At 49.9% G+C, this 12,057-nt stretch overlaps 2 protein-coding genes across 3 annotated transcripts in view; one reads left to right on the top strand and one right to left on the bottom strand.

The window, feature by feature from the left end:
* HEATR1 (HEAT repeat containing 1) overlaps positions 1-1,665 on the top strand; it is a 51,838-nt gene extending 50,173 nt beyond the window's left edge. Inside the window, 2 exon segments of the mRNA XM_006761308.2 lie at positions 514-622; positions 1,373-1,665. Coding sequence (XP_006761371.1) covers positions 514-622; positions 1,373-1,461 — 198 coding nt within the window. The 3' untranslated portion in view covers positions 1,462-1,665.
* A 615-nt stretch (positions 1,666-2,280) lies between these two features.
* Positions 2,281-11,283, bottom strand: LGALS8 (lectin, galactoside-binding, soluble, 8). 2 transcript variants are annotated; one of them, XM_006761248.2, is made up of 10 exons: positions 11,113-11,283; positions 10,830-10,918; positions 9,308-9,518; positions 7,659-7,778; positions 7,014-7,070; positions 6,472-6,498; positions 6,224-6,346; positions 5,678-5,766; positions 4,487-4,652; positions 2,281-4,026 (listed from the first exon to the last, which is right to left on the bottom strand). In XM_006761248.2, exons 1-10 carry the CDS (start codon positions 11,152-11,154, stop codon positions 3,877-3,879), a joined length of 1,074 nt encoding a protein of 357 aa, XP_006761311.1. In that variant the 5' UTR covers positions 11,155-11,283; the 3' UTR covers positions 2,281-3,876. The 2 variants fall into 2 exon arrangements, with proteins under 2 accessions (XP_006761311.1, XP_006761312.1); XM_006761249.2 differs by lacking the exon at positions 6,224-6,346 and having other exon boundaries at positions 11,113-11,282.
* Positions 11,284-12,057: the final 774 nt, after the last annotated feature.

The raw sequence follows: 12,057 nt of genomic DNA, 5'->3' as shown, positions 1-12,057 counted from the left end.
CCTCCTGCCCACCCTCTACTGGGGATCAAGCCCGCAACCCAGGCATGTGCCCTTGGCCGGAATCAAACCTGGGACCCATCAGTCTGCAGGCCAACGCTCTATCCATTGAGCCAAACCAGTTCCAGCTCAAATACTTTTAATACTTCTGCACTTTTAAAACTTGAGAAGACGTGATTTCTTGTGCTTTTTAATTTAAACACCTTTTAAGTGTCTCTGTTTCCAGAGACCAATGCTCTGAGCTTGTCCACAGACTTTCCTTTGGGTGAGAGTGTGTCTCGGGGCAAGGGGTCTGTGGGAAATGGAAGGTAGGTGTAGCTGGTGACACCCACTGACATGGGGTCAGAGTGCGGAACACAGTTCAGGTTGCCTGTATGACAAACAGATCCCAAACTGCTCAGTGACCTGGCATCCTAGGTGAAAGCTGAATGGACATAAAGTGAAATAAACTCACGTTAAAGAACATTTTGTTTTTAAGATACTAGTTTTTACCAACCTTTGCTTTGGTTCCTTCAGGTTCGATTTGCTGCCCTCATTACCGTGCTCGCACTGGCGGAGACACTGAAGGAGAATTACATCGTCTTGCTACCAGAGTCCATTCCCTTCTTAGCTGAATTGATGGAAGGTAATTTCCAATGAAAAAGCAAATGTGGGTGCAGTGGGATAGCCTTGGCTCGTCTGGGGACCTGGGAGGCCGGGTTCCTGTTTTGAGTGGGGTGGCGGGAAGAGATTAGGAGATGGCCTTTCGCTCACACGTGTATTTTGGCTGCTGATGTAGCCTATTGTATCACGATGTCTAGGGCATTGCGGCAGCCTAGGACAGCTTCCTGTTCATAGGACCAGCGTCCACTCCGTGCTGGGCATGGTCCTCATTATCCTCAGGACGTAGATCTTACAGTGCTCGTTTCACAAAGAACTAGAGGCTTTAGGGATTAAGTAACTTGATGAACTAACAAAGCACGTGTGACAATGGAGCTGGGGAGGGAGCCAGGTGTGTGCGTGTGGACACGGGGCCCAGGAAGCACCAGGCACAGGGCAGCCCAAGGAATGACAGTGGGGCTTCCCCCTAAGCAGGGCGTGGAGGCAGGGTGGCCACGCTTTCACGTTCATGATCCACAGCTCATCTCCACAAAGGCCATGCACCTGGTTCTTACGGCCCTGAGCGCAGCACCACCAGGAATTGGGAATTGGGAATTTTCTTGTGGGGGCCTCTGTTGGGTTATATCTCCCAGGCCTAAGACCCCTGGCAGGGAGGAAGGCACAGGATCTCTGATGTGCTTCCCTGTCTGCTGGCTGGTGGTCAGAGACGGGGGGACGCCTGGATGAGGCGGTGGGAACCGGGGCCGGAAGCTGACCCGTGTCCTTTCACTTCTAGATGAGTGTGAAGAGGTGGAGCATCAGTGCCAGCGGACAGTGCAGCAGCTGGAGGCTGTCCTGGGGGAGCCGCTGCAGAGCTACTTCTAACCGGGGGAGGGGTTCGCACTCTGTTCAGAGTTCGGATTTACATTTTATATTTTTATTTGGGGTGTTTGGTGCCATGTTCGTTTTGGTGCCTTCACACCAACGTGGACTTGACAAGATTCCTCCCTGGTTTGTACTCCATCCAACCCCTCCTGCCATCTGTACAGAATTGCAAAGAGTAAATGACACGTGGTGGTTTGATACAGGTGGCTGCGTTGTTTCCACGTTTATTAGTCCTTCCTGACTGTGCTGGTACAGCAGGTCTCATCCTCGCGCCCCAGCTGACCGTACCCACTGGAGTGCAGGTGCAACCCTTAGCTCTTCGGTAAAGGAATGTCTTATGCACCCGGGAGCCAGGTCAGATTCACTCAAAGCAACACATTTTCTTCACTTCAAGAAAGTGAGTTATTCGGCTTTCAGCAAGAATGCTTTTGACTGTGTGAAGCCATTTGGACTTTTACTTTCATTTTGGGTAGATAGCACTCACCCTTCATTTTTTTGTGTGCCCATAGAGGGCAGTAGTTCTGGAATGTACTTTTCACTCAGGACAATGATTATCTCCTTTATCTTTCGGCCTTTCCCGAGGGCGGAGGGAGTGGAGGCTACAGGCTGTTTCTGAAACAGCTACACCAGACAGATGCACCAACCGGAAGCTCCTCCACCTTTTCCCCCCTCCTCCCCCCGCCCCAGGAATAGGAGGAGGACTTTCCCACTGGGGGTAACCAAGAGTCGCTTGTATGAGAAAGAATCGGATTTTTTTGAAGTTCTCTAATCCTTATGATGTCACAGTGACAGTCGTGACAAAGAAGCAAAAGGCTGACATGCAGTTTAGAGATATATATATTTTCTTCAAGGAGAATCTTAGTAAGATTCAGTCATAAATGCTAATAGCTTCACTTCAAAAACATCTTAAGATTTTGTATTCAGTCCTTTGGACTTGGGGAAAATCTCAGTCATGCAGTCTTTCAGGAAGAAAAAAAATAACCCTGGGATTCTAGAGTCTTCTTGCCCTCCCGCCCCCATCAGTATTTTTTGAGTTGGGCAAGATTCGGCATAATAAATTTACAGGGAAAGAATGCTAGAAGTTTCTACACTGAGTGGGTACTTTAAAGTATATATATATGTTGGTAATAGTATTCTTTTCAGTATATTGGTATTAAAAAATAACGAATATCTGTTATGAAAATACTTCTAAATCCTGGCAGAATCCAGCTCAGCAATTTAATAAGACAAATGATCTGGCTGATGGAGCTTTTTACCTCCCCCGTCGCAAGCCTCTTAAATTTCCTGAAACAAGATCTGACATGTAAGAATTCTTCAAAGAATTCTGCCAACTCGTTTCAAAGAGTCATAGGAAAAATTACAGAAATGCAACACTTAACTTGCTGATACAGGTTTGATTTAATCACTCAGATAGAACAATGTTTGATCTCAGCCTAGGGATGGACTAATCTGGAAGAGCAGAGAGGCGGTGTCGCTTTGCATGCGGACACCCAACAGGTGTTTATGTTGCCTCTCTACGGTGGTCTATTTCACTTTCTGGTAGGGCCCGTTTCATAAACATTAAATCAGTTCTTAACTTTGCTTTGTGACCCATAAACATTTGCAAATTGAATTCCTCTCGCTTCTACCTTAAACTCTGTACAGGTATGTGCAGACCTTTAACTCACCCTAAATTCATTTAAAAAAAAAAATGCTATAATAACCACTTACTGGTACAAAAGTATTGTGATTGACATCAAGTGAATTTCAACACCATTTGTTTGTGTTGCCTTTGCTTCGTTTTGTTGCCTTAATCTCTGTGCCGTGTTCATGTCATAGTGTTAATGATTTGGTGGTGCTTACAGTTAGATGCTTATTATGTTAAAGGGAACTGCCAGATATAAGTCGCTATCAACTCGGCTGCAGGGATGAGAGAAGGCTCCTTAAGAATGTGGTCCCTGGGGCTGTAGTAGTGTCTTCTATAATTAATGTCCTAGGTGATTTAATAGCTGAGTCATTCCAAGGCCCTGGTGAGTGTATCTAACCTGCAGTGGCACAAGGGGAGACACAGAAGAGTATAAGGAACATGGTTTTGGGCACCACTGTACATCCAACCCAGCACGGTGCTGGCAAAGGCAGTGCTCGATGCGTGTTAGCTGCTGTATAGAGCAGGCACCTCACCAGCGCCTGGTGACTGTGAAGCGGATTATAAACAAGAGGCGGGTGGGGAGAGAGGAGGAGGCCTGAATAATGCATAGCTGCTGCTGCCTGCAACTTCCTCCTCCTGCGTGACAGGTCTGAGAACACCGGGAGGACTAACGCTGCGGAAGCTCATCTTAGCTATGTACACAGGTAGTATGGTCGTGAGATGCACTTTAACCAGGCCAGGGTCACGTAAGCCATTCTGTATTTCAGTTTTCGTGGTGGTCGTGTCGGCTACCAGCTCCTTACTTCCAGCAGCTGGATGTCTCCGTCGATCTCCAGGGTGTCGATGCTGGGGAGCTCTTTAAACCTGTGCTTGTACTCCAGGCTGTGGACGCCATTCACCGCAACCTTGAACTCTTTAACATCACAGTAAATTATCATCTGGAAGGAAAGGACGCGCAACGTTAGCGCTTCCCTTGGTTTAAAAATCTGAGTTTCTTGTACAAACAGGACTCGCTTCCTGGGAGAAAGGGCTGCCACCCAAAGCTGTGTGTGACCAACAGGAAGATGGCAGTGCAGGCAGTTTCATGGCCCCCGTATCTTCATATCCACGGGGCATTAAAAATATCACCCCAGGACTGAGACAAGGTTCCTGCTAAAACCCCTATTAACTAACGGGGCTATCCAGTTTTTGACATGACAACCAATGTCTAATAATTCCATTCTACTGGGTTTGCCATTTGCACTGTCTATGTTATAAATAGGATATTGAAAATACAATCTCAGAATAAAACACACACACACACACAGCTGCACAGTAGGGCTTATCTGCACGGACCGTCTGTCTGACCCCTGCTCCCAGGATTCTTTGCCCTATCCCGTTTTCAAAATATGATCTTACCTCAAAGTACATCCCAGGACTAAATGGGAAACAGGTAATATTTCTCTCTTCTTCTCCCCAGGACTCTTGAAGGAAAGAATTCCTTATAAATGCTTTACTATTCAGGCGCGGGTTCAAGTGGAGAGCAATATCCTTTGATTTTCCTGATATCAGATCAACATTAAAGCTTTTAAGACAAAAAAATAAAATTTAGTCAACTAGAAGAGAGTAGTGCACTTTCTGAAATTTAACAAGCAGAACTGAACTCTGATTATAATTACACAAAACAGAAGTATGCATATGGACATAGGAACACGAAAGGTGAAATGAAACTTTAAATTCCAAGTTAGCATTCCATAGATATGTTATTTGTAAAATGAAGATGGGAAAAAAAAACTTTAAAATCCATGTTGAGGGTACGGATCTGGTTAGGAGGAAGCTGAGGGTTTAGAAGAATAAGCCAAGTGACTTCTTCAGCTGCAGGGGGGCAGGGTCCTGTAAAGGGATTCTCATGTCTGTGTGCTGTTCTTGGAAGTGTACTTCTGTCCAGGAAATGCCTCATTTCAAGCTTTCAGAATCCAAATATCTCAGGAGAAGGTCCGTAAAGCAGACGTTTTACAAGTTACATAAGAGCTACAGGACCTCACAGGGCTGCCCTGGATTCTACCCTGAGGCTGGCCACAACATTAGGATTTAGTCCTGGTTCTGCCACCAACTAGTGAGCAGCCTAAGTTCCTCTTTATTACCCGCACCTTTCAGCTGAGGATTGGCACCCTGGCGCTACTGGGATCTCACAGGACGGCTGCACGGTGAGAGCCAAGAGGAGCCCTGGCGCTACTGGGATCTCACAGGACGGCTGCGCGGTGAGAGCCAAGAGGAGACACGTGGAAGGGGGTTGCACTGTTAATCGTGGGAGAGGGTTGCACTGTCACACGTGGGAGGGGGTTGCACCGTCACACGTGGGAGGGGTGCCCTTGGAGGGGGTTGCACCGTCACATGTGGGAGGGGGTTGCACTGTCACACGTGGGAGGGGGTTGCACCGTCACACGTGGGAGAGGGTTGCACTGTCATGTGGGAGGGGGTTGCACTATTACACGTGGGAGGGGGTTGCACTGTCACACGTGAGAGGGGGTTGCACCGTCACGTGGGAGAGGTTGCACCATCACACGTGGGAGGGGGTTGCACTATTACTGTTAACTCAGTGATACCAACCCTTTGGCCTTCGCGTTCACTTCTCCTTTAATGACGACAGTCCGTCCGGGGCCCATGGAGGAGTTCAACCTCGCCACGAAAGGCAGAGTCTGAAAAGAGACCACAGTCGGCACCAGGAAGCCTGCAGGACGCCGTCATGTGGGAAAACTGCCCGAACACGGACGTGTTCAAGGGCTGTGGCTGTCAACCCCGTGAAGGGACAGCCTGTGTCTGCCCTGGTCCCGGACGGGCCCCCAGCAGGAACCACTGTGCCTGGCTCACGGCAAACACTCGTGAAATGATGGCGTGGAGTGGGACCTGCTGTCCTGAGTGACGCTCCCGCTGAAGAGCCTGTGGGTGGGGTCGGCAGCGCTGCTCCTGCCTCGAGGGGGCAGGGAGGGGATCACACTAATGGCTCTGTAGGGGGCTGGGGCCGGAGGACGTCCAGGGACAGCTCCGAAATGCTAGGTGGCTGCTCTGGGCTTCCACGGAGGCTCGAGGCACCATTTATCAGCAAATTAAAACTTAACTCATCCTACAGGAGTAAACATCGGGGGCTCTGCAAACCTTGGACAAACAGTTGATAGGTAGTATTTTGGCGCAAGTCAAAGTGTGATGGGCAGTCGGACCTTTGCTCTTGGTGCAGACAGTTCTGGGTACGGTTTTATCAGTGTCTCCTCTATTACTAGGCTGTGGGGAGACAGGGCCGCAGTGAGGGCTGGGATGAATGGCGCTGTCTTCCAACATCGAAACCACTCGCTCACTGGGCAGCTCTACAGAATGTTCTACATATTCTAACAGGCGACAATACTTACAAACTGCGACATGCCGGCACTGGGTACCTACAGGGAGAAAGAGACAGAATGAGGACGCCTGAAAGGAAAGAACTGCAGCGCTGTGTACTAACAGGAGTAACTGGATCTCTCTAGTGTCCTGAGCCAGCCTGGCAGGGACCACAGTGCCTGCTCGGCCCTGGGGCTGATCCCCTGGCAACAAGAGCGCCATGGTGGTGTGGTCCGGAGTCGTCAGGGCTCCTCGGGCTGGAAGGACAATCAGAATCCTGTACACCCGCCTCCCTGTTTTAAACTGGTGGTTCGGCCCTAACCGGTTTGGCTCAGTGGATACAGCGTCGGCCTGTGGACTCAAGAGTCCCAGGTTCGATTCCAGCCAAGGGCATGTACCGTGGTTGCCGGCACATCCCCAGTAAGGGGTGTGCAGGAGGCAGCTGATCGATGTCTCTCTCTCATCAATGTTTCTAACTATCTCTCTTCCTTCCTCTCTGTAAAAAAATCAATAAAATATACTTTTAAAAAAATTAAAAATAAACTGATGGTTCATTCAAAGACTTGACACTTACATCTTCTCCATTTAGAACTGCCACTTCCAGAGTGGATGCTTGGGCGCTCCTTAAATCCTGAAGAAAAGATAAGACTGATCTTTAGCATCCATCCAATTCCAAGTGCAATCTGCTTGACGTAACAACAAGAATTACAGCCCGGCCAGTGGGGCTCAGTGGCTGAGCGGCGACCCGTGCACCGAGAGGCTGCAGGTTTGACTCCCGGGCAGGGCACATGAGGGGGTGCGGACTCGATTCGTGGCGGGGGGCATGCAGGAGGCAGCGATCCATCAACATAAATGTTCCTATCGCCCTCTCCCTTCCTCCCTCCCTCAAATCCATATACTTTATTATTTTTTTTTAATATGCTTGAGAATTCTGCCTTAGTATTTTGGGAGGGCAAGTTAGCACTTTCAACCACAACATAAAATGCAGACACCCCTTGGCTCAGACAGCCCACCTCCAGGGAACATCTGGGGGAGACTCCCCCGTATTCCTGGGTCGAGGGAACAGCCCCAGTGGCTAAAAAGGGCTTTTTGTTGGAACTGCCCTAGATTGGAGGTCTGCAGGCGGCAAATAGCATGGGGGGGTCCAGGAGTTAAGGGGTTTCCTCCCATCTCGGCAGGAAGCCTCACCGACAGCCCCATGTGGGGGAAGGCCACTCACCGAGCTGAAGCTGAAGCCCACCGAGTGGACGCTCACTTTGCCGTAGATGCCCAGGGTGTCGATTTTCTCGGGGCTGATCCTGTGGGCGTAGAGCAGCGTGTGTTTTCCATTGACAGCCACCTGGGTGGACACGGTTTACCGACAGTTAATAATAAGTTCATCTTACTGATTTACACAAACTGAAATCTGTTTACTTGGATTGAGGTGTTTTTTTTAAATATATTTTATTGATTTTTTACAGAGATGGAGAGGGATAGAGAGTTAGAAACATCGATGAGAGAGAAACATCGATCAGCTGCCTCCTGCACACTCCCTACTGGGGATGTGCCCGCAACCAAGGTATATGCCCTTGGCCGGAATCGAACCTGGGACCCCTGAGTCCGCAGGCCGACGCTCTATCTACTGAGCCAAACCGGTTAGGGCTACTTGGGTTGAGTTTTAAGTTGATCCCTTTCCCACAGGGCCCCACTGTGTCTGCCCAGACTGACTGGCGGCATCGTGCCACCAACAGGGTTTATCTTCTCCTGGCTTCCTGAGCTCGTTAAAGCCGTAAGTCCGTCCTTCTCTGCACACCAGTCGTGCATGCGTGCACATACGTGGGTCTGCATGTACGTGTCTGTGCATAGATGAGACCTCCAGGATTCAGAGGCCCCGGATGCCTGGGAGGCTTGAGCCCAGGAGAGATCCACCCCGCAAGTGTGCCCCCTCCGAGAGCCCACAGTGCAGGGGGCAGGCACTCAGCCTGCCTTTGCTGCACTTGGTGAAGGAATGACCCTGGGCAAGTCCCCAGCTTCTCTGGGATCGCTGTTTGCAAGCAGGCAACGCTCTCGCCACAGGGCTGCCGTGTGAGGGGACGAGGCCCTGCTGTGGGTCCCAGCTCAGCCTGACACAGCAGGTGCCAGCGCACATAGCTCCTGCTCCCTCCCTCTCTCCCTCCCAATGCAGGTACTGTGTCGGGAATATTGGGAAAACACTGGCAGAATACGGATGGTCCCTAAGCAAAAGGAGCTTAAACCCTAGAGGCGGGCAAAATAAACACAGGAAGAAACCAAAGCACGGTAGGAACAAGGGCCCAAAGGCCGGAGGAGGGAGGGTGCATGGAGTTCAGGAGACTTAGGGGCGAAGTCCTGGATGGGGGCGGATCCTGGGGCCAGGAAGGACCCCACCAGGCATGGGAGCCTTCTCTCGATGGCGCGTGAAGGCGAGCAGGGGGAGGGCCATGGGACCACGTTCTCTGTCCCACAGGCCGAGAGGAGATGCTCATGGCAGCCAGATTCTGAGATCTCTGCATCTGAAATCCCACGACCCTAAAGAACCCCCTTGCGGCAGGACCCGACTTCACACTGGGATCCTGGCTTCTACATTCGCACCTGTCATTAGTCCCCCCACTTGGGTCATGGTTGTAACTACTGACCCACAAAGAATGCAGGGCGGGGCCAATTCAGAACTGAGCTCCGCCTGGCGAGGAGAAACATGGGCTGGAAGGAGCCGTGCGTGGCTCCTGCCTCGCCGATGGTACCCGCCTGGCCCCTCACTGAGCACAGTCATCCAGCCAGACTCTCAGGATTTTTGAAAGGGAGGGGCGAGCTCCCTACTGGGAAGGCGTCCTGCCCGCGCTCTGGAGTGAGGTCCAGCTGTTAGCTTCCCACCTGGAATTTGTCTTTGAGCACCATCATCACGATCTCGAAGGACTTCTCCTTCCTGAAAGGCATGTCGTAGGTGATCTCCTCCCGCCCCCATTTCTCATTTTTCAGGGTGTTGCACACGATGCAGTTGGTCCTTTTGAAACGGGGGTTGAAGTGGAAGACCACGTCCGCTCGCGGGTTCACGCTGCTGCCGCACTGCAGGTCCACCTGGAACCTGGGAGGAGAGACGGCACCTGAGCCCCGGGAGAGGGAGGCCGCCCGGAGTGGGGGCCCGCAGCAGGGACTCCAGGAGGAGGAACACAGGGCGGACCCTCTCATTCACCCACAGGGCCTAACCACCCTCCCTTCGCTTCTTCCTTAGTAACGGACCCGGGAGCTGGGGCTGGGGCCCCGTCTGTCCAGAGGGAGCCTCCATTCTCCGGCCTCCCTAGTCCATGCCCTGGCCTTCCCCACAAACAGCGCACGCGCCCACCCGGCTACCCAACACATGATGTGAGGCTGCAGTTTTGGCGCCAAGAATCATGGGAAAGGGGCCTTCACCTGGGACAGAAGAGCGGACGCCAGAGGGGAGCCCTGCTTCTCTAAGACTTGGCAGCACTGCCTTAAGCGCCTGGGCTGGCCCCCTCAGACCCGACTCTTTCCTTTAAGCCACTGTCATGTGGGCGGCAGCCACTGACTAAGCCCAACTCTAACAGATACAGCCTTGTCCACAGTTTGTACCCAGCGCATCCGATAAAAACTACCCAAACAGGCCTTAGAAGAAGCTGTGGGGGTGACCCTGCAACTGGCCTCTGTCCCTGTCATCTGACCACAGTTCCCCTCACTAACCATACATCACTGACTAAGCCCAACTCTAACAGATACAGCCTTGTCCACAGTGTGTACGCAGCGCATCCGATGAAAACTACCCAAACAGGCCTTAGGAGAAGCTGTGGGGGTGACCCTGCAGCTGGACTCTGTCCCTGTCAGACCACAGTTCCCTTCACTAACCATACATCCAATCTCTATATATAAAAGCCTAAGCGACCGTTATCTATGACACACACTGACCACCAGGGGGCAGACGCTCAACACACAGGCATGGAAACATGGAACAGACTGATGAATCTCACAGGGAAAGGGGGCAGGGGGAGGGTGGGACAAGATTAACCAAAGATCTTATATGCATACTAGAGGCCCGGTGCCCTCAGCCCGGCCTGCGGGGATCGGGCTGAAACCGGCAGTCTGACATCCCCCAAGGGGTCCTAGATTACAGGAGGACACAGGCAAGACTGAGGGACCCCACCAGTGCACAAATCCATGCACCAGGCCTCTCGTTATTTATAATGAGATCAGACTTAGAGCAATAAAATAAAAAGCCCAAATAACGTCTATTTCAGTCACTCATTCCACTCTCAGCATCTGGGCCAGGCTACTGATGGAAGCAAATTCAGCCTCAAGTACCCAAATGTCTCTCCCACGGTATGTTATTGTCACAAGGAGGCAGTTTCTTCATGTCCTTCTACATCGAATGCAACGATCTTACCTGTCGGAGTCCCCGGGAACGTGCTCACGGATCACAATCAAAGTTCCAGGCTCCAACTGCTCAGGGATGGTCCCAACATAGGGGATTATCTGGGGAAAAGAATTTGCACAAATACGCTTTTACAAGAAGCGGAAAGTCTACATTGGTAAGCACCACATTTTTATCACAAGTAAAATTTCCCAAGTGGCCCACACTGTTTTCAAACAGCTACACAGTCACGGCAGCCCTGGGTTTGCTCTCAATCCTGCCAAAGGTAGAAGGTGACTGCAGAGGACTCCGTTACCGGGTTGTAGATGACATTCTGCAGGTTGTTCAAGGACAGCATCTTTCCCTTCCACTTCAGCGTTGATTGCAGTCTCTCTTCTGTGTGCGAGCTCAGATTTTAAGCAAGTTTCATTTAAAGGTTTCCTCGATTGAAACGGAGGCAGTTGCCCTGTGCAAAATCAAAACAGAGGGGGAAAAAATGCATCACTTTTCTTTATATCATAATTATTCTTAAAGGTAAGGTTAGAAATTATTTCACTAATATTTGCCAAATAACAGGATGCTATTGTAGTCAAAGATCTGACCCCAGCTCTCACCGAGTATACTTATATTGGCAGCAAAATCTCAGACATCCAGGTCTGAGGTGATACCTCATTGTCATTTTAATTTGCACCTCTCTGATGATCAGTGACTTTGAGCATTTACTCATATGTCTCTGAACATTTTCTCATATGTCTCTTGGCCATCTGTGTGTTCACTGTGGAGAAGTGTCTACTTAGGTCCTTTGCCCATTTTTTAATGGCATTGTCTTCCTGGTATTGAGTTGTATAAGTTCTTTATATATATTAGAAATTATGAGATGTATAATTTGCAAATATGTTCTCCCATATAGTAGGTTCCCTTTTCATTTTGTTGGTGGTTTCTTTTCCTATGTAGAAGCTGTATATTTTGATATAGTCCCATTTGTTTATCTTTTTCTTTGTTTCTCTTGCCCTAGGAGATATATTGGCAAAAATATTGCTATGAGAGTTGCCTGAGATATTACTGCCTGTTCCTTCTAAGATTTGTATGGTTTTGTGACTTACATTTGAGTCTTTTATCCATTTTGAGTTTATTCTTCTGTATGGTGTAAGTTGGTGGTATAGCTTCATTTTTTTGCATGTGCCTGTCCAATTTTCCCAGCACCATTTATTGAAGAGACTGTCTTTACTCTATTGTCTGATCTTACCACATTTGTCAAATA

This window comes from Myotis davidii, unplaced genomic scaffold (assembly GCF_000327345.1).
Source record: "Myotis davidii unplaced genomic scaffold, ASM32734v1 scaffold174, whole genome shotgun sequence".
NCBI classification, from domain to species: domain Eukaryota; kingdom Metazoa; phylum Chordata; class Mammalia; order Chiroptera; family Vespertilionidae; genus Myotis; species Myotis davidii.
The sequence above is the reverse complement of the archived record's forward strand: the minus strand, read 5'-3'. Positions and strand labels throughout refer to the sequence as shown.

Coding starts and splice junctions, on each gene's coding strand:
- LGALS8 (XM_006761248.2), bottom strand. CDS start 11,154: ATGCTGTCCTTGAACAACCTGCAGAATGTCATCTACAACCCG. Junction 6,499..7,013: donor CAGTTCTAAATGGAGAAGAT/GTAAGTGTCAAG, acceptor TTCTCCCTGTAG/GTACCCAGTGCCGGCATGTC. Junction 5,767..6,223: donor CTATCAACTGTTTGTCCAAG/GTTTGCAGAGCC, acceptor GTCTCTTTTCAG/ACTCTGCCTTTCGTGGCGAG.